General features: G+C 42.6%; 2 protein-coding genes across 7 annotated transcripts in view; one reads left to right on the forward strand and one right to left on the reverse strand.

The window, feature by feature from the left end:
• SMC4 (structural maintenance of chromosomes 4) overlaps positions 1–10106 on the forward strand; it is a 41294-nt gene extending 31188 nt beyond the window's left edge. For all 3 annotated transcript variants that reach the window (XM_042793603.1, XM_042793619.1, XM_033005628.2), the window contains exons 16-24: positions 29–181; positions 312–438; positions 1986–2175; positions 3108–3252; positions 4321–4494; positions 6052–6234; positions 7057–7289; positions 7934–8117; positions 9819–10106. In XM_042793603.1, coding sequence (XP_042649537.1) covers positions 29–181; positions 312–438; positions 1986–2175; positions 3108–3252; positions 4321–4494; positions 6052–6234; positions 7057–7289; positions 7934–8117; positions 9819–10007 — 1578 coding nt within the window. In that variant the 3' untranslated portion in view covers positions 10008–10106. The remainder of the gene's footprint in view (positions 1–28; positions 182–311; positions 439–1985; positions 2176–3107; positions 3253–4320; positions 4495–6051; positions 6235–7056; positions 7290–7933; positions 8118–9818) is intronic.
• Positions 10107–10291: 185 nt separating this feature from the next.
• Positions 10292–20886, reverse strand: TRIM59 (tripartite motif containing 59). 4 transcript variants are annotated; one of them, XM_042793774.1, is made up of 2 exons: positions 20777–20886; positions 10292–15500 (listed from the first exon to the last, which is right to left on the reverse strand). In XM_042793774.1, the coding sequence occupies exon 2, from the start codon at positions 15495–15497 to the stop codon at positions 14274–14276; it is 1224 nt and encodes a 407-aa protein (XP_042649708.1). In that variant the 5' UTR covers positions 15498–15500; positions 20777–20886; the 3' UTR covers positions 10292–14273. The 4 variants fall into 4 exon arrangements, with proteins under 4 accessions (XP_042649708.1, XP_042649724.1, XP_032861514.1 ...); XM_042793790.1 differs by lacking the exon at positions 20777–20886 and adding an exon at positions 20651–20743; XM_033005623.2 differs by lacking the exon at positions 20777–20886 and adding an exon at positions 20331–20613.
• Between the last annotated feature and the right edge of the window lie 336 nt (positions 20887–21222).

The following is a 21222-nucleotide window of genomic DNA, read 5'->3' on the forward strand; positions in this document are numbered from 1 at the left end:
CAAATGATCTTATCTCATTTTTGTGTAGGTCAATAAAATGGAATCTCAGCTACAGAAGGACTCTAAAAGAGCAGCGCAGTATGAAGAAGAGAAATTACGACTTGGAGAAGCCATAAGAAAACTGCACCACGACGTTCGGGAAATGAGGAATACTTTAGAGAAATATACAGCGAGCATCCAGGTGAACATGCGCGTTATCGAGGCAGTCGCTGGCTTCTCCCTGAGTGTGCAGGGGGATAACTTCTCAGTCCTTGTTAGAGGCAAAGATCTTTTTAAATTACAGGATTCTAACACAGTTGTGCTTTCTGTAGAGTTTATCTGAACAAGAAGCTCATCTAAAAACCCGAGTTAAGGAACTTGAAGCTAATGTAATTGCTGCTGCTCCGGACAAAAACAAACAGAAGGAGTTGGAAAAAAACCTCAATACTTACAAAAAAGGTACACGTTGTGGAGAGGGGGTTAGAGATAAAAATTGTACTCACGTTCTGTGACTAATACAGGAATGAATGGTTCCGGCTTTGTTATTTCAGATTACCTGTGGGTACCATATGTTGGTTTGGAACCCCTTTTTTTTCTAAGGGCACAGGGATAAAAGGTGCTTGGCAAGATTAGAGTGAAAATCTGTTGTTATTTTGGTTTGTTAGTTTTGTTGGGGTTTTTTGTTGTTTTTTTTTGGGGGGCGGTTGGTTTGGTTTTTTTTTTTTTTTGTTGGTTGGTTTGTTTTTGGTTTTTTTTTTTTTTTTGCAACTGCTTAAGTTCACGTTTCAGTCAAGCTAAAGTAAACATTACTTTTAGTATTTTTTTTGTTTGTTAGATTTTTACAACTATTACATAGGGAAACTTAGTTTAATTAGCGGTAAAAATTGTTAATGTGGAGGTAATGATATTAAATTCCAGTAAAGGCTTTTGCTGCGCTCTAACTGGACTATTACATGACTATAAATTGAATACCCTGTATTCTGTTGTGGGCACACTGTACCCTCATTCTTTTTGTGAAAGATGTTTACTCTCAGAACTTGAATAACAGTTTCTCTGAAGAAATCGGTAGCTTCGTTAAAGTAAACCTTAACTGCTGCTTTGTATTCCTTGCTCAGGGCATGAGCACAGTAAAACATCGTTCCGTTCCCCCCCAGTTCTGCTTTCACAGCATTTTAGGAAAGAGAATGTGGATTCCCTCTCTGCCTCTTTTGAATAGTAGAGCATCAGGAGAGTATAAATGCTTTAATTCCTCAAACACACTGAGGTTTGACGTTAGTAAATATCTTCTCTAAAGTTTCTACCAAATAATGGAGAGACACAAACCAAAAAATGGCGAGTGTAGCAAACCTAGTGTGGGATTTTGTGTGTTTTGCTCTTAAAATACTAACGTGTTACATGGTTGAATTTTTTTGAAAGCTGTTCAACTTACTAAGATGGTTTTGTTGAGTTTTAAGTATAAGCTAAATAAGGAAACTTACCTACCTTGGAGGTAGAGAATAGGCTCTTACTGTTCAGCATGTGGAGTAACTACACAGCAGTACCAGCCACTGAGCAATGGTCAGTGGCCAGTTCTTAGAATTTAACTTTGGAGCATTTTTCCATTAAATAAATGCAAAGAATGAGGTTGGAATAGTATATAAGAAGCTATTTCAGGTATTTAAGTACTCAACTGGATTATTTAATGTATGTAAAAATTTTAAACCAAAAAAGCTTTGGTAGTATAACTGTCAGAAAGATGTAGGTGGTGTTTTTTCTTTCTGCCACTGTAAAAAAAAAAAAAAACAAAAAACAAACAAACAAACAAAAAAAAACCCCAAACAAACAAAAAAAAAAAACCAAAACCAAAACCCAAACAAACAGCATTTTTCACAGTATAAATAAATATGTACACTTCTCAATATATTAATACAGCAGAGCCTTTTATCACTTAAATCTTGATGTATTGCAGCAGTCCAGTGCTCCTAGGGACGGCATAATGACCTTCACTTGATTTTGTTTATTGACAGATTATGACTGTGTTGCTGAGAGAGCTGGGAAAATAGAAAATGAAGTGAAACGATTACATAACCTCATAATTGACATCAATAATCACAAACTCAAAGCTCAACAAGAGAAACTTAATCAGATCAGCAAAGAAATAGATCAGTGTGCTTCAACTGTTACTAAAGCGCAAGTGGTGATCAAGACAGCGGAGAGGTACGAGTAGACGCCCATACGCTCCGTTGTAAAGCTGGAGGCTGTAATCGTGTAGTGCTGTGGTTCGGTCCAGGGGGGACTTTTCCACGGGGGATTTGTCAGGCTAGAGGAGCTGGGTTTCACCTCTATGGCTAGAGGAAAACCGGCGGGAGAAGGTCATCACCTTTTGCTCTAAACTGATTTACCTCAAACTGAGACCGGTTCTTCATTAAGAACTGTAATCTTGGTTAATTAGCGTGCTTTACAGGCAAAAGATCAAAGCTTGGTGAAACCTGACCAAGGAGAGTCACGTCAGCCTTCAAACAACTGCATCTGTTGGCATCCGTGCCTGCAGGACACGCGCTTGTTGTAAATAGTGTCCATAGCTCAAGATCCCGTCATCTTAAAATCTCAATTTTCAGTTGCATGTCGAATACTAAACGTTGCTTGTGTCGAGGAGGTAACGGGAAATAATTTTTTTTTCGTTTCTAATAGGCACTTTAAAAGTCACATTTAATTTTTCTGCTACTATTTGCATATCACTAAAATGTAGTATTTCAGGATAAAGATTCAAAATAGCACTGAACTGTCGTGCAGTGGAGCAGTTCAACTCTGGAAGAACTAACTTTTTGTAAGGCATGTCAGGAAATAAAATGCACTTCATTTTACGTTAGCTTAACAATACGTAATGAATACTCAGACCAAATGGCAAAACTGTCTCTGAAAGAACAAATTAAGTCATTTAACGAGGCCCGTCTGCTGTATGTTTAAGGAAGACAACTTTGTTTTACTTGGATGTCTCAGAAGTGTGAGAGTTCATGCATAAATCAGCACTTCTTGTTAGTTGTCAGTAGCTATTGAACGATCCCTGGGAGTAAGATTGCGTTTCTAGATTTATTTTACATCGTGCTCGCACTCATGTGAGGTATACAAACATCTTGGTACCCATGCAGAAACCTGAAAAAATCTGAAGAGTCTGTTCTTCGCACGGAGAAGGAAATTAAAAATAATGAGAAAGAAATTAAAGACTTAACAGAAGAGCTGACTACACTAGAAGACAAAGCTACTGAGGTTATAAATGACTGCAAGCAAGCTGAAGTAAGTGTCGTGTTAATTGAGAGTATTTCTTCAGAGGGGATGCAGCCTGTGAAATAAATCAGAGCTGACAGTTGTTGTGCCAGGGTTGTTCTAACGGCCGATGTCTGTTAAACCTTCGTCCTTAGATGTTCCAGGCAGGCCTAGCAAAGGGTTGCATTAGCTGATCGCACCTTCGTTTATTTAAAAAAAAAAAAAAAAAAAAAAAAAAAGCCACCTTGCTATTTAAGCCTCGACAATGCTGGTCAAAAGTATCTTTTTTTTTTTTTTCTCAGATACTCTACTATTCATTCTCCAAAAATTCACACGGGGTTCAAATGGCAAAGAATTCTGTGTTCCGCATTCATACAAAATTAATAATTTTGATTAATCATTAATCAAAGTTGCCATTTAAACACAGATGCTGGGGAGGGAAAATTGGACAAAAGCAGTCCTAGGAAGTGGTCTGGTGTTCAGGTAAAGTCAGGATCATGAGTTATATCCCTATTATATCCTAGTTATATCCTGTTATTCTATTCTTAAGCAGATTTTGTTTACAGCTGCAGTGACATTCCACAGTGGTCAGAGAATGGGGTATTTGTTACACTTACCTGGAATTATGTATTGACCCAATTTTCTGAAGCTAAGAAAAGCTTAAACCGAGTTTCCCCAAATAAATCATTGGGTTTAAGACTGGCTTAAAAATAGATATTTTTTTTTTTTCCAGTTATGTGGGACTTCCGTTTCCCATCTAGATTTATGTATGAGAGTGAGTGAAAACCACCAGGATGGCTGAAATTCTTCCAGATGAAGCTGTTGCTTTGAGACTGTCTCTAAAACTGCCTTTTAGCTAAAACCATCTGAGTGTAGGACTTGTTTGATCCAGATCCGAAATGAAAATATAAACTGTGGCATATTTTCAGGGACCAAGTTAATCTAAATACAAGCACATGTATTTGTTTACATCAATACTTAGGATTGTGGAGAGTGAGCTCTGTGAATAATGTAGTGAAAAGAAATCTATAACCTGAGAAAGTGGTAACATTTTTGTAGGTGACTGATTAATGTGCTTTTTATGTCATTCCTGTTTAGGAAGCGTTGCCCATGGTTCAGGAGGAGCATCAATGTTTATTCCAGGAGATGAAAACTCTTCAGGAGGCTGAACACGCACTTCAAAAGGAAGCTCTTAATATTAAGCTGAAAATTGAACAATTTGATAGTCATATTTCTACACACCAGTCCAAGATTAAATACTGGCAAAAAGAGGTGAGGGAATGGTTTAATTCCTAAAATGTGAACTATAAGATTTCAAAAGATAAATAAGTTAACATATAGTTAGAAAAGATGAAATTTGGGAGAAAATTCATACTCGGTTCAGTTTATTGGTGTTAATGCTATAAAAAACAACTCTAAAAGAGATGGCCTTTCAGTCTTTCTCTGGTTTACGTACAAGATTATGGATGAGCTGTGCATTAAATGGTTCAGCTTCTGGCTTTTCAAAGGTTTTTTATTTACGAAAGAACGGTAGGATAACTGTAAGTGATGTAACCCTACCTCCGAGTAATTAAGAGTGACGAGGGAAAAATTCTTTAGGCTGTAAACAACCACCAGGAGACTTTGTGCTTGCCTGTCCTCACTGTACGTACTAAAAAATGTTTGTTATGAAAGGGCAGGCACCCTCAGAGGTGAGAGAAGCAAAGAGGAGGAAGACTTTGCTGATGGAAACACAAGTTCTGTGTAGCTGTATTCGCTGCTGCGTCCACTAAGCTGTTCTTTGTGAAGCGGCAAGACCTTTGCCTCAAAAACATTTCCCCTACAACTTGCAGTCCGTTTGGTAGAGCCGATCGCCCTTCCCCAGTTAGAGGCAATTGGGTCAGTAGGAATTCTGCGGACCCAGGAAGAAACTGCTGCTTGAACCAGCTCCTCGAATAAATCCGAGCGAGGAGTTGCTAAGCCTAGGTGCTACGCCAGGTAGCTGCTCCGCCTCGGAGCTGTAGCGGAGCAGGGCTGCTGGCCCCGTCACGCGGCGAGCGAGCGCACGGACGGCTTCGCACGGACCTGAGTCCTTGCCGACCAGCTGCTTCTAAGCATTGTCAGACATTTGGTGTGTTAATTCCAAAAGCGTCTCCGATCAGCTTCCAGGAAGGACTTTTAATTCTCCTGGAACCAGTGCCGCACGCAGTCTTGACGTTTTCTGGCCCGTAGGTTGGTTGAGTGTAGAGTCAACGAGACGCTGGGCTGGGGCTTGGTCTTGCTTCGGTTTTCCTCGTTTATGGAAAGAGCAAAAATCAGGGATGTGCCCAGGCAGATGAGCTGGGAAAAAAGGCCAGTAAGGCATAAAGTTACCTCATCATTTTATTGTATGTCCTTTCTGCTTCATATTTAAATCTTTCATGGAGGTAGGGATCTGGAGCAGCAGCTGATCTTGCAGTGCACGGTGCCCTCCATACCCTCGTTAGTGTGAGGATGACGGGGCAGCTCTCCAGCAAGCAGAGCTGCTGCCAGAAACTTTTCAATCTTGAACACACAAAATATTACGTATCTAGTTGTTAAAGGTTCTGTGGCGTCAGTAAAGGCACTTCCTTGTTATCTGCTACTGCTCCCATTACAGAGAGAGATCTCCGACGTATATAATTTCCGGGAACAGCATAATAGCATAAAAGGATATCTGTTGTCTTTTTTGCATCTTAAAGGGAATAATCATTGAATGTTTCAAGACTGGAAGCTTCAGTAGGTACTAACAGAGAAACTATTTTGGAAACGTGTTCATGTGATACCTAATGTGATCTTTAAAGATTTCTAGTAACCGGGTTTGAATTTTAGATATCGAAATTATCACTGAACACCATAGAAGGTGAACCTCCTGAAGAACTTCCAGTACTAAGCCAAGAAGAGCTCGAGGCTATCAAGGATCCTGACATTATCACTAAACAGATAGCTCTCCTGGAAGCCCAGTGCCACGAAATGAAACCCAACCTTGGTGCTATTGCAGAATATAAGAAGAAGGTAAGCTTCGTTACTGCCGCGGAGTAGGATGATTCACCTGTGATACCGTGTGGCCCGTCGGCGCAGTCCCTCACCCAAGGGAAGCGTTGGGTACCCAGCTTTATTGTTTCCCAGCGCTTGAATCTGTACAGAATTGCTGTCGTTGCTTCTGGAGGAAGGAGGCAGCCTTCTGGTGGGCATCTTCCTCCAGGTGACTGCTCGAATGGATCCCGCACCCGAAATGCACGCAGGAACGCGCGCCGAGGGAGTGACAAAAGCAAACACCTTCTCTGTCTGTGTGCGTAGCAGGGGAAGGGGGGTCCTGGGTTCCTCCAGTTCCCTTCTGTCGGAAACTGAAATGGAACCCTTGAGTTCTCCCGTCCTCCTCTGCAGGCTGTGCTCTTGCCAGCATCCTGAGCAGTCGTTAGCTTGTACTTAGCCAAGCGTGGGAGTTTTATCCAGGAGCTTACTGCACCTTTTCTGTCGGCTGCCAGCCACGTCAGGTGAAGACAGCTTTCTCCTGTGAAAGTTTATTTAGAGTCAGCTAGTCTAGAGAGATACACAACAATACTTGGAATTTTTTTTTTTCTCGCACACTTCAGTAATACGGGTCTATTCAACAAATTTTTTTTTTTTTTTTTTTTTTTTTTTGACTTTAACATGGGTTTTCCAGTATCGAGATTGGCAGCACAGAGTTTAGAGATGAGAAAAAAGAGATGGTTTGGTTTGGGTTTGTTTCAAGCCATTCTGGGAAAAATTATGTTTTTCAAATGGTAGGAAAAATGGTTTAAAATCTAAATGAAGGAGACGGCTTGTTTAACTGTACTTTTTTTTTTTCTACAGGAAGAGGTGTACTTGAAACGTGTGGCTGAATTGGATGACATTACCAATGAGAGAGACCGCTTCAGACAAGCTTTTGAAGATCTTAGGAAACAAAGGCTAAATGAGTTTATGGCGGGATTTAATGTAATAACAAATAAACTGAAGGAAAACTACCAGATGCTCACTTTGGGAGGGGATGCCGAGCTGGAACTTGTGGACAGTCTGGATCCTTTCTCGGAGGGAATCATGTTTAGGTTTGTCAAAATACTTTGAATTATTGCTGTAATTGTTAATTGTTGTGTTCCTTTTTTCCGCCTGCTTTTTAAGTCAATTTTAATGGCTCAGCAGCCAACCAAGACAGTCCTCCCTCTTGGCAAGGTACTGAGAGAAGCCACAACTTTTTAGCATCGAGATTCATTTCTCCTGGAGACATAAGTAACTAACATCAGTCAGGAAGTTTTGACTTTGAAGTAATTTCTCAGCGTTTCTCAATTCCCAAATCATTTCATGCTGCGTAGGGAATTGTCAATCACATTGGTAACTGGAGATTGTTCTGGCAGAAGTGCTGGGACGAGGATATTCGTTACTTAAGAGTAGAGCAGCACTTCTGAAAGGTAATTAAATAGCAGTTCTAAAGTGTCATAGTTGCTACAGAGACTAGCAGAGTTACAACACTTTGAGTTCAGACAGCAGCTGGCCACGTGGCTGTGCGCCGCCCCGGGAGTTGCTCCTGGGTGAACAGCGATGCTCCACCTCAGCTGCGGAGGGCTCCGAGTGTTGCAGCTCCTCCCTGCTTTCAGTCTGTGTCTTCCAGAACTTCCCTCCTCTCTTGTGACTTTTCACCACGACGTATTTAATTGTGAACAGAAAGGAGTTACAAACTCTTGATTTGTTGCAGTGTTCGGCCTCCGAGGAAAAGCTGGAAGAAGATCTACAACTTATCAGGAGGAGAGAAGACTCTCAGTTCGCTGGCTCTCATTTTTGCTCTTCATCATTACAAGCCAACGCCACTTTATTTTATGGATGAGATCGATGCAGCACTTGACTTCAAAAATGTATCAATTGTAGCATATTACATATATGTAAGTATTTAATGGTAACTACTATAAAGTATAATTTTTCTAAGATATTTTCTCCTCTCCCAGAAAAGACAAAGTGGTAACACGATTACGGCCTGATTTTAAAACCTGCAGTGATAGAGCATTAAGTGGAAACTATGTACTAAGCAGATTTCCAGAAAGGTGCTTAGAACACTGCTTTCGGCGTATTTTTTTCTGAGCTGCTTCAGCTTTCCTGAAACGAGGCAACTACTCGAGAATTTACAAGTTTTTTCCCTTCCAGTCCTGTTTTAAAAGTTGTCTCGATTGCTGGAGTTTCCCAAAGGTGCCACATTTCCACGTGTCCTTGCTGCTACTGCTTCCTCTTTAAAATAGAAATACTTTCCCCAAACTAATCAGCTCTAGTCAGCTGAGAGCACAGTAACTTCTTCAGCTCCTAGTAATGTCTTCGTGGCTCCAAGCTCATGATTTCATCCTCGGGAGCAGCCAAGGTTCCTTGGTTTTATGCTTCCATTTCATTAACAGGAGCTGCTTTGTTGGTGACTTTAGTGTTTTTTTTTTTCTTTCATACCTTTAAAAATTGTTGTCACCGTATTTATATCAAGCAAACATTTACATTGCTACAGTTCTAGTTGCTAATTTAAGGAGTTTTCAGAATTATCCAGACTATAACCATCAGTTTTGGGAACACTTGAGAAGTGCCAAAGATTATGATTAGCCGCTTAAAATTAGGGCAACACTTTGAAGATTCCTCCCTGCAGCTGGGAACTTCACTTCCCCAGGGCCTGTATTGTCAGAGGAAGGTCCGTCACCCCGACGTGATTTGCTAGAGCAAAGAGTTTCATTTCAACTGCAGCCCAGACTAACACTTAGATTTAAAACCTAGTGTAGTTTAACTCCTAAATGCAAATTGTAGCTTAGCAGATACATAGCTGCAGCTCGTATTTTGTGTGCAACTTCTGAATTAGCACCATCCTAGGAGAAAAGATGGTGGTTGGTATTTGAGGCATTTTCGTTACATCTGTCCTGAAGCTTTTGAACCTCGTAAAACTGGCTCCGGGCTGCCGCTACACCTCGGTGTTGCCAGGCTGTGCCTGCTCCCCAGAGAAGTCCTGCTTTTTCTTTTCTCCCAGTTAAGCCTCTCTCCTCTCCCCCTTCTCCTGCGCTTCCCTCCCTCCTCGTAGCCCGGCCCAGTGAGCTCTCTGGTCCCAGTTCACCCCAGCAAGAACCGGGCTGGGAGCACTGGTGAACTTACACTCGGACTGCTGGTTTCCTAAAGCCAGGGTTTGTTTTCTCTTTAAAGCAGCACCAAGTGTAGATGTTGTGTTATCAGTTGTTCTGCCTCGGGGTCACAGAACTAGGGCAGGGCTCGATCTCCCTGCTCTCGGGGCATGGAAATCACTTTGCTTTTTTCATTTCATTCTTCAAGCAGCCCTTGCTCCACCGATTCTGGTAAATGAGCAGCACCCACTTTTGGGAAGTTTTGTAGAACTCACGTTAAAAAACTCCGGAAAGAAATTCCCTGTGTTTGTATTGAATTCACTTGAATAGGTTGTAGAAGAGAGAAAAGGAGGAAATTCTTGCTTAGGCACGTTGCTGGCTGTTCCTTGGCCCCCGCAGATTTGGGCAGTGAATTCCTCAGTTCCTAAAACCTGGCGAGAGAGAGAGGGTCCAAGAACAGCTCTGCGAAACGCTGGGGGCTAACACAAATAACTTCTCTTTCAGGAACAAACAAAAAACGCGCAATTTATCATCATCTCCCTGCGAAACAACATGTTTGAGATCGCGGACAGATTAATTGGAGTTTATAAGACTCACAATATCACCAAAAGTGTGGCAACCAACCCCAAAATCATTGCGTCTAAAGGACTGACTGAACTCGGCGCGCTCGGGTGTAGTACAGCTGAGAAATAGAGCGGAAGAAACTTCCCTTCTCATTGCTGCTGGTTTATGTGAGATCTTTTTTCGTTTAGTTTGGTATTTGAGCTCATTAATAAAGCTGGCTTTCATAAAGTCTGTCGTTTTTTTTTTTTTTCAATTATACAGTCTATATAAAAAAAAGCTATTTTTCAATTATGTAGCTAGTTGAATATTCCAGGGGTAGGCTTTACGTCAACGTCTGGGTTCTGCATTTGCTATTAAATACCTGGGCTTTTCACTGTGTCTATTAAAAGAAACATTATTGTTTTTCAGTGTCATCAGTGTGTTCCGTAATATTTTATTACGAGTCCCAGTAAGTCAGTATACAAAATAATTTACATGTATAGAAGCAGGATCGGGGAGGTAAGGCTGCATGGGCTGGGAATCTGAGGGTTGTAACCCTGGTCTAAGTGTTTGAGGAAGCTGCTCTTCTGGTAATCCTCCTCCCCTCCTCTCTGAGTTTATTAATGAACCCTGCTCAGGGTTTATTAAGGCAGTAATTACCCTCTGCTCATTAATGCTGTCCCCCACCCCAGGCTGAGCTGTGTCCCAGGGAGCAGGAGGTTGGTTCAGGCTCTGGTGCCTGTTGCTCACCTGCCTGTCACAGTTCTCCATTTCCATCAGCATCTTGTCAGTGCTTCAGGGGCCAGTTTTGCTTTGGATCCAATATTTTTTTTTTCTTCTTTTTTGGTACTAAAAAACTGAAGTTGTGCCTTTTAGTCTGAAAGTCACAGTCACACCTGGCTCGCGTGCCCTAGGACTGATCCCTGAACTAGAAGTGCCTGTCTCCTGGTCATATGCAGCCTGAAAAAAGGAAAAAAAAAAAAAAAAAAAAAAAGCACCAAACCCCAGCTCTATCCCTGCTGCGCGAGGCACCATCAGCCTCAGGGTGCAGGGCGGGAGAGACACTTTCAATGCCATGTTAAAATTGTATCAAATATTGACAAGTGAAAATGAATGTAGAAGGAATAAAGTGATAAATTATTTTTGGGAAGAGATCGTAGTGGTAGAGCAGCAGGGCAGGTTTAGGGAACCACAGCTCAGCAACAGTCTGAAGCACGACGTGAGCTGAGGAAAAAAAAAAAAAAAAAAAACACAAACTGCACGGCAGTGCTTGGCCCCAGGTTTGGTTTTTCCCATCTCCAGCTGAAGCTGGAAAATCTTGGGGTACGGCATGAACACAGGGGCAGGATCAGCCCAGAACCCCGCGTACAGGAGGAGGGAGGGAGCCCTGCTGGAGAGCAGCAGAGGAACAAGGCAGGGACCCGCCCCAGCAGGGCAGGTCCCCACGGTGACTTCTGAGCTTGCAGTAAAAAGGGGCCTTAGATATTTTTGGCAGGAGCAGCAGAGCTGCTGCAGGGCAGGACAATCCCTCAGCTAAGGAGCTGGGGACAAGGGAACAACCTGTGGGAGCCATTCCTGAAGGTGCCCGAGGCCACCTCGCTATCCCAGGGGCTGCCTGGACACCTGGGAACTTCAGTCTCTTCCCCCATGACAACACTTTTTCAACCAGACTTCCCTTCTAAATTTGAAAAAAAAAAAACAACAAAAAAAAAAACACACTAAAAAAATATATGCAGTAAGACACTTCTAAAATGAGCTTCCAAATTTCTAAATGAGAAAAAGGAATTTCTAAACTCTAAAATGAAGTTTCAAATTTCTAAAGGGGAAAAAGGAATTTCTAAACTCTGAATTTGGAAACGATGTTTCCAAAAAACCCCACCACCCTAGGTTCAACAGGGTCCAAGCCCCTCTCCCACCTCAATTAAAATGCAGTAAAAAAAAATGTGATTTTCTTGAAACAAGTTTCCATCCCTATTCCACGAAACCCAGCGCAGCGAGTTGTACCCAGCACGGGCAGGAGAGCGCGGGGCTGCAGCAGCCTGGCCACCCACCCCAAGGCTGGGGGTAAGAGGAAAAGGAAGGCAGAAACTGCCCCGGCTGCGCGGCCGACGGAAAAAAAATCACCAGCACAGGCCGGAGCGCGAAGCCCCGCTGACCCACCTCGCCACACGCCGGGTCAGAGGATCCTCCTAAAGTTGATGCTGCAAAAAAAAAAAAAACCCAGGTGCTTGGAAGAAACAGAAGCAGCGAGGCAGAGCGGCCAGTCCTGCTTCAGCCGGGGCTGCTGCTCCATCTCCCCTCGCTGGCTCAGCGCTGGGTTGGATCAGAGGAAGAGGTCTGTGAAAAATCAAGGGGTTAGCCGATCCTGCTGTAAGAATAAATTTTATTTGTATGCAAGTTTATTAAAATATAGTGTGTAAGGTAAAATACTTGACGTTTCAACCAGTGGGAAAGGCATTTTATAAATTCCCGTAGTCTGGAAAAATAAAATTGCGTTATAAACTCTCTGTAAGTTTTTAAAAGTCAAGAATTTAAGACAGGAAGGCAAAGACAAAAAAGAAGCCTCGCGTAGCCCACTTAGCACCAGGGGTTGAGAGACTTACACGCCTTCTAGCAGGCCCCAAGACCGAAATTCCCACTTTTCCTGGGAAATTCATACGACAGCAATCACGCATCCATCTGAACACCATTTCAAAACCTGACCAGCCTGGGATCTGCCTTTGTAACTCTAAAAGATTACAGAAAACTAAACTGCAGAAATGTACAAGATGACAGCAAAGCCCCTCTGCTCCCCTCTCCATCAACCCCACCCCACCCCCCGCGCCGCAGGGCCGGGGCAAGCGCTCAGCCCTGCGTAGCCATTTTGTAATTAACTGGTTCAGCTGAGGGAGCTGCTCTTCAGTGTTTTATCGACCCAGCAAGGTGGGATATCAGCGCCGGTGCTCGGATCTCCCTTCGGGACTCTGGGCATCACATCCCAGGGCTGACCGGGCGCTCAGCTCCCACCGGCATTTCGCAGGCCCCCTGGCAGCAAGGGGCAGGTTTTGCTTTGCACGAGGGTTTAAAACACCAAGTAATTAAAAGCCGCTTTAACCACTCAGCCTTCACTCACTACATTATTTAAAAACGTACAACAGCCGAGCGATGCTGCTGTGCTAGAACATCATTGTTTTTATCAAGCCAAATACAATTAGACACGGGGAATACTCGGTTTTGGCTTCTTGGTGAGTTGTAAGCTGATCTGTGTGCTGCTGTTGTAACCGCACCACTGCCAGGCTGGCCCAGGGCTTGCTGTGATCAGCCCCTTAATCACACAAAGCCAAAAAAGGGGGGGCAGGGGAGGGTCCCCACAGCAGCAAACAGTGTCACCGGTGGTTTGGTTGCAGAATAAAATGCTATCGTGTTTCCTCTACGTCAAGGTAAAGATCTCTGTTATTTGTGCTGGAAAGTTAAATTTACAAACAGAAGAAGTTTGAAAATTGAAATGGTAAATTCTCCTTGTCAAGTTGTTTTAAAGAGCTCTCGACAACATTTGAAACCCTTCTACCCCCGACTTCAATGGGAGTTTTGCTACTGACTACAGCACGTGCCTATTTTTACTACATATGAAATGACTTAGCAAAAAGTCAGGGCTCGGTTTAGTAAGCAGCGAGAGTTCCCTGCCAGACTAAACAAACACCCAGTTAGTGCACAGCTGGCATTAAAAAAAACCCCTTGTGCAGTATTTCACCAGGAGTCCTACAGCTACTGCTCTGAGGAGCGGAGAGAACCACGGGAAAGCCAGAGTTGTTAAACACAAGTTTAAAAAAAAAAAATTAAAAAATATTAAATGATGTCATCCGCTAGTAACCAGGAACAAAGACAATAAAACCCAGGGCCATGAATATATCCTCTAAAGACCGCAGGTGTAGCAGTTAAAATACATTCAGAGAGGTCAGTAAAACACAAAGTAGGAGTTTTATCTCCAGTAGAGATAGTGACTGGCCCGTCCGGGACCAGCCACTTTGCAGGCTGAGGTGTTCTAATGTTGCAGTGCTTTTATTAAAAAAAAACAATTTAAAATTATGTTACCAAAAAAAAAAAAAAAAAGTAGATGCTGAAGGAGTTTTTACAAACAGGACTCCAGGTTACAATTGTGAGTCGATCACAGCGTTCTTAGGCAGACATTGTTCCTGACTAGCTTCCACTTTAAACAAACACCTCCCAACTTCAGTATTGTGTGAGCAGAAGAGGAAACTTATTGCAAATCTTCGCAGTTAACTACGAGTTAGCGAAGAGGAAATCTACACAATACCAAAAAAGGAAGGATATGGAAATAGGAAAAGTGTAGAGCTTTTTAAATTTCTACTTAAAAGCTGGATTGCTAAAAAATCCTGTGGATTCCCACACTAACTTTTAATCTAATCATTAAAACAGTCAAAGAGAAACAACTCTCCCCAAAAACTCCATCACTAAATTAAATGTATGGTACAGCACATCCACTAAATCCTGCAAATGGGTGCAGAAATTCTGATAAACAATCAGCAAGAATTCTGAGATATAAGCGGGAGTAGTTTTGATTACAGCTGACGACACTGGCTTGTGAAATGAAAACACAGTTACCGCTATTATTATAAAAAGAAGCAGGACTGCTATGGGATGTACAGCCTGGAGGAGTTCTTTAGACTCTCTTCCTTCCTTTCCACTGCTTTTGCTGCGTAACTTTCTTTTCGGAATCAGTTTTATTTTTGGAATGAGGACCTTGTTGATGTGACCGATTTCAGTTTTAGACCACACATCTTTCAGCAGGTGCCCAATCCTCGGGTAAACCTCCACAGGTTTAACATCCGGCAGCTGCTTCTGCTTCAAAGCTTTTATACGTTGATGCATAACGTCCACCTTCTCGAGAAAAATAAGCGGGGACTCTTCCTTTTGAATAGATGTGTTCAGCGACATTAACTCGAGCTGTTCTTCCCTTATTTTTTTCAACTTCTCAATGAGAGGCTCGTACTCTTCCAAAATGTGGGCGTTCATTTCATCCAGTGCAGTCAGCAGAGCTTGTTTTTTGCGCTCTAGGGTATCACTAAGTTTCTTAAAATACTGGACTACGACTTTCTTATCATCCTGAACAATGTTTTCACACTGGGACTTCTGCTCTTTCAGCTTTTCAATAAGCAAGCATACATCAGTCCAGTGTTTATCAGTTAGCTGCTCGAGAAGTTTTCCAGAAGTCTCCTTTTCTTTTATGTAGGCACTCTGAAGGTCATCTATGGGGTGACCGTTGTGTTTTCCTATCGTAAGGCAGTGGCCACACACCAATTTTCTATCCAGAAGACAGTAAACGTTCAGCGGTTGCCTGTAGTGTTCACTGCAGGTTGCGACATCAGAGTGATCTTCCTGTTGGTATTTTTCAATAATCGCTTTCAAAGCAAAGTTGATAGGTAACGATTCAGTGCCAGCAGCAGGAATTTCAACAATACTCCTACAGTTGGGACACTTCAGAGGAAGTCTCAGGGGTGTCCAAATGGAAAAGTTGCTTGACAGGCGAATAACACCTTCCAGGCAATTCCTACAAAACGTATGGGAACAGGGCAGAACGCGTGGATCTTCAAATATGCTATAGCAAATGGAACACGTTAACTCTTCCTCAAAGTGATGCATGTCCTACAAAAGAAACACAAAAAGAAAAAAATGTTTAATCTCTTTTTGCAATCAACTGATTTAAAATCATTTTATTAACCTAAGCACCTCAACATGACACTGAACGACCACTGACCTGGCCTATGTTGGCAGTTTATTGTTAAGGAGGGTGGGGGGAAGAGCAGGAAGACAAAAAAGAAGAATTGAAGTGATCAACCGTTCAAAAATTTCAGCAAATTATGATCTAAGTGACTAGGCTAGTGTTCCCCCATATCCAACTTCTGCCTTGAAAAGCTAGAAAAAACAGCAATCTGCTCCTAGCTATTTTTTACAGTGGGAAATAGTAGAAGAATGGTAAAAGCTAGAATTAAAGTTTCTAAATACCCTACAAATCATTAAAATTTTCTCAGACAGTGAGTAACATTTTCAAGGACAGAACAATACAGAAAGGGTGGTTTTTTTCCCTTAACTTTACTAAAATGTTACTTTTGTAATATAAATAGTCATGAGAGTATTAAGCAGTCAACTTACTTAAAAGCTACTTCTAGGTTCTGGCACAAAGAGAAGTCTCACTCAATGGCCCTTAAATACAACACCAACAGTAATTAGACTCACAGTGTTACTCCTGGGTTACTTTAAGCACAAAATTAAAAACCTAACTTTCATTTTCTGTCCTTGATAATGTTGCCTTGTTTTTCTTTGCCAGCCTTCCTTGTAAAAATCACACTGTAAAGTCACAAGTAACAGTAACTCTAATGTCAGTTTTAATAACAAATTATATTTCAGGTTTTAATTCTGGTAAAAAAAAAAAATGGGGAAATTAGTACACACTGTCCTTATCTTTGTGTCACATTTTCCTGTCCCCTTCATCAGTCCTAGTTAACTCTGTAGACTTTGATACACTGCAAAAATAAATTGTCCATACATTTAGTATCAAAGACTCTCAATTTAGGGTCTAACTTTAAATATGAAAACTATAACATGCAGCTGGGCTAACGCAGCTGCACAAAGTGCTACTGGACCTTTCTCTGGTTCAGTCAGGAAGATAATTATCTATGAGATGTATTCAAGGTTATCTTATTCAGAAGTGCCCTCGATCTTTCTAATACAGTAACATATCTTTCACATCCATCTATCAGCATTTTTCACCGACACCGAGATTAACAACGTTGGATTGATTTTAAGTGAATCTACTTAAAAGAAATTGAATTGTTAATTATACTCTTCTTTGAAAAGAAAACCTTAAATTGTATTTGGAACCATGAAAATCAACAAGGATTAAATTCGTCATTAACTAACAAAACAATTTACAATGAACAAATTAAGCAGCACCATTCCTGCGAAAGGCACAGCACTAACCTGAGGAAGCCAGAAGCTGAATACTCAGGCCCCGATTCTTTGAGAGTTAATTTCAGCTCTGAACAGAAAAACCTACTCTGGTTGTACAGAAGTAAGCGTGGCTTATCTCACTTTACTGAGATAGGCCGGTGCACCCGAAAGTGAAAGTGTTCAGCTCTGCACATCTAATCAGACTCTTTTGCCTTGTAAAACCAGACTATATAATAAATAATAATAATAAAAAAAAAATCTAATGGCCATCGGCACCCAAAATAACCAGATCAATTCAAAGACTTATTTGTATATTGTTGAATAAGTCATTTTTATATTGAAAACATATTTTGATTATTACAGTTAAAAAACAAACAAACAAAAAAAAAACCAACACATCCAACACACTTCAGGTAATTTTTTCAGCTAATTAATACAAAATATTGGTTCACTTATTTGAACTCCACTTTTTAAAAAGACCTTAACAACACTTGGAAGAAAATCTACCAAAGAGAGACATAATTCCTAAGAACCACCCTTTAAAAGAATAACAATAAAGTGTGTTAGCATTTATAACTAACTAGTGTATTCTCCTGGCTAAAGAGAATTAATATCAAGTACTACAGACAGTTCGCAGAAGACACAACACCTTACCACTAAATCTACTTCTGTACTGCACTGCTCTGACCACAGCCCATGAGGTATTTCTCTTTTTAATGGGGAGCCACAGACCTTCATTTTCCAGCTTTTCCAATTAGCCACTGTGGCAACACTAGGTTCTTTAGGTCTGTATGTTAATAACTTCACATTTTTAAGTGATGTTCCAGACCCTGAAGCTAAAGACATGTATCAATAATGAAGGGAAGCTGAACAACAAATCTACACCACTGCCTCGATAAATTATTTTTTGAGAATCCCCATAGGAAATACATTTAAAAGTTTTATTTATAAGTGTATATATATACATATATAAAATTATGAAACCTGGGAATATCACTTCCACTTAAAAAAAAAAAAAAAAATCAGTTAACTTTCTGCTCATGGTTAGAAACGAAAGAAAGAATCCTTAGTAGGTACTCTCATTCATTATTTTCTTTTATATGTATACGGAATTAATGTTTAAGAAAATCCCTGTGTTTAAGTTCCTATTTTTCCCTAAATCTATGACTATAGTTCTCTTCAAAGGAACTGCTACAGGAGGGAAATTTTCTTTATAAAGAGCACATATCTAGCTTATTTGAGCTACGCAAAGGGCAAGATAGAATGAATCTTCAAAAATTTGTTTTAACAGCGAAGTAGTTGCTTGCTACCCTGAAAACAAAGGAGCAACTTTACAAAACTTTTCCTTATTAAAAATCACCTCAAACCCCACAGGAGTAAGCGTGTCCCCCCCTTGCCACAAGCCTGTGCAGGTCAAAGCGGCGAGCAGCCAGCCTGGAGGCCTGCGCTCACGTCAGGCCTGTTTCATAACCCTTGCAGCCGCTAGCCAGAAGGACTGAAATTCCCATTTCCACAAAAAACACACCGCTATGTTTCCCAGGCAACTGAGAAATTTAAGGAGTGACAGCAGTTGCCTGCTGGCGACGGGGGCTGGGGCAGGAGATTGTGCCCAGGGGCAAATGGGGCAGCTCCAGCCCCCCAGGTACCTCCAGAAGAAACGGCACTTGATTTGTTATTATTCATCTATTTCAAAACAGTATTTGGAATGCTGATGTCGATGTTTGCTCCAGGCATCCTGTGGTTTTTTAATCTGTTGGAGACAACTACTCCAGAGTTGCACCAGAGAAGCAAAACACAGAAATCCTGAAATTAGGTTTCATCCTGCACTGGCAGCAGCATGGAGAAAATAGTCTGCACATGAACAGTAGAACTACATCAGTAAATGGCTATCAGAAACAGAGAGACTGAGAATACCAAAGAAAAAAAAAAGGAGAAGACCCAGCCTCACTGAGTTAAGCAAAGAGAAAGAAAAAAAGTTTTGCAGGGAGAAAAAAAAAAAAAAAAAAAAAAAAGTAGCAGGAAGCTGGCAAGCGCTTTCCTGTCCAGAGCATATACTTTTCCTTAAATGTTCCAAACAACTGTGGTAGCAAATATGTGTGTATATACATATTTATCTTAAGAGTCGCCCAGTAGAAGCAAATTATAAACTAGAAGGTATTTTAAAAATTCAGAAGTGTAATTCTGCCAGTAACATAGTGAGTCTCAGAAACCTTCCTGCAATAGAAGGCCCATTAAGCAGCTGTGGTTTTATTCTCTTCTAATTAGTGATACCATAAATGAGGTGAAAACATGAAATACCCCATACCTGTATTACAGTTCATCTGCCAAAGCTCGCAGTTAAGTAGATCAAAGTAATACAGTGTTTTCTTTGCTAACACTGTGTTCCTCACCTAGCAATCAGGCCACTGCTCATCCAGCTAATTATGCAAGATGTTTAGAAACGACTGCACATGGAACACAGCATATGTCAGTGTTTAGGTAGATAAATAACTAACTGCTTTACAGCAAAAGCCAGCTGTAACAAGCCGATAAACCTCACTCTGGAAGATTTTAAAAGGTGAATTTGGCATTTGATAACAGTCACGACAGCCTGTACCAAGAGTTGTGAGGGGCACTGAATGCAGACCTTCCCTAGGAGTGGGTGCTGCCAGGCTCCCTGCTCCTCCCTCGCACCACTGTCAGGAAAGAAAACAACATATTCTCTCTCCTGAATGACACCGTAATCCTCAACTCGACTTTCAATACTGCACTTCAACTAAATCCACGTCAGAAATGCTGTCTCCCCAACCCATAGTGGTCTGTGAAGTCTTCCTGTAGCACTAGCATAGAAGCCCAAGTTGTGCAAAAATAAGATGTTAAAAGGCATCATAGGCAGTGTTTTCCATTTGTTAGTCACCTTCATGATAAAGGATGACAGAACTTTTAGAAAAACCCCAGAAGGCCAAGGTGTAGCTCTGGTATTTGTCAGTGGATCAAAAGGGATGGAGCCTGATACACAGCTGCCAGGTTCACCGGTTGTAACAACAGGCCGGCACCAAAAATCAGAAACAACACCTAGACCATAAACCTTCCTATTCCAGCCCATTTCAGCTGTACTGCTTTACTCCACACCACAAACATCCCACGGCCAAGTCACAGCAATTCTCAACCAGGGATTTCTGCCCCTCGTCCCGATTCCTACCACAGCTACTATACCACCATCCCAGACTTTTACACTGTTTTTTATGACCTGAAAGCAGATGAACACAGCTGAGGAGCCTGTCTAGTTTCCCCACCAAGCTGACCTGACAGTTCCCTCCTGTATATCCCTCCACTGGCTCCTTGCCTGTTACTACAAGCTTACACAAGTTACTACAGTCAAAAAACGCGAATATGCTACTCTATCCTTTCCATGCTCTGTTGCCAAGACCCTGCTCTCCATCCCTTATCTCTTGAACTCTGTCAAAGCTTCTGGTCTTGAGCATTCATTTCTCATTTGCCTCTTAGCATTAGGCAGCGGAGTGAGGAGGAAGAGAAGATCTTTACCTACTACCTGCAGACCCTCTGCCAGCTCTCGCAAACGATGCGGCGACTAGTAACGACGTGCATCTATTAGTAACCAGAAAAAAAGGAATCGAAAAGCAGCAGAAACTTGCTAAGGTACCAGGGAAGGAAGCGTGCTCGAAGAGGACGAAGCGGCGGTGGAGCCTGTGCCCGCCGAGCGCGGCCCGAAGGCAGAGAAGCCTCCCGGGCCCGCAGGGATGGCGGCCGGTCCCTCAGGCAGCGGGGTACAGCCCCGCCCGCCACGGCCGGCTGAGGGGAGAGCGGTCCCCGCCGCCCGCCCTCCGCCGGCGGGGCGGTTTTACCTCAGAAATTCGCGCGAGCTGCCGATGGCGGGGGTCAAGCCCTCACGAAACACCTCCCGGCGCGGGGGTACGGCCGGAGCCCGGGGCGGGCGCGCTGCCCGCCTCTCCCCTGAGGGAAGAGCCTACCTGTGGGCGCTCGGGTCCCGCCGCCAAGCATCGGCCGCCCCGGCGGAGAACCGCCACCGAGGCCGCTCGCCACAGCGCCGCCGTGCGAGCCGCGCATGCGCGGGGGTGGGGAGCAACGGCCGCGCCGTTCGAATGTAAACGGTCAGCGGGGCGGGGCGCCGCGCTCAAACCGGGCGACCGTTAACGGCCGGGCGGCCCCTCAGGGGCAGGGACGCGCCCGAACCGGCGCCATGACACCGAGCTCAGCGGCGAGAGGGAGCCGCGACACCCCTCCCGCCCTTAGGGACCCGCTCCCCGCAGACATCAAGATCCAGCCTCACACACTTGGCTCAGTTTTCAAGGGAAAGATAGCAAGAAAGAGGAGAATTACGAATCAGGAATGATGCACTCGATGCCATCAACATCAGTAATGAAGTGCGAGGCACTAATGAAAGTAAAGTGGAAAC

This window comes from Tyto alba, unplaced genomic scaffold, assembly GCF_018691265.1.
Source record: "Tyto alba isolate M040663 unplaced genomic scaffold, T.alba_DEE_v4.0 Super-Scaffold_10, whole genome shotgun sequence".
Lineage (NCBI taxonomy): Eukaryota > Metazoa > Chordata > Aves > Strigiformes > Tytonidae > Tyto > Tyto alba.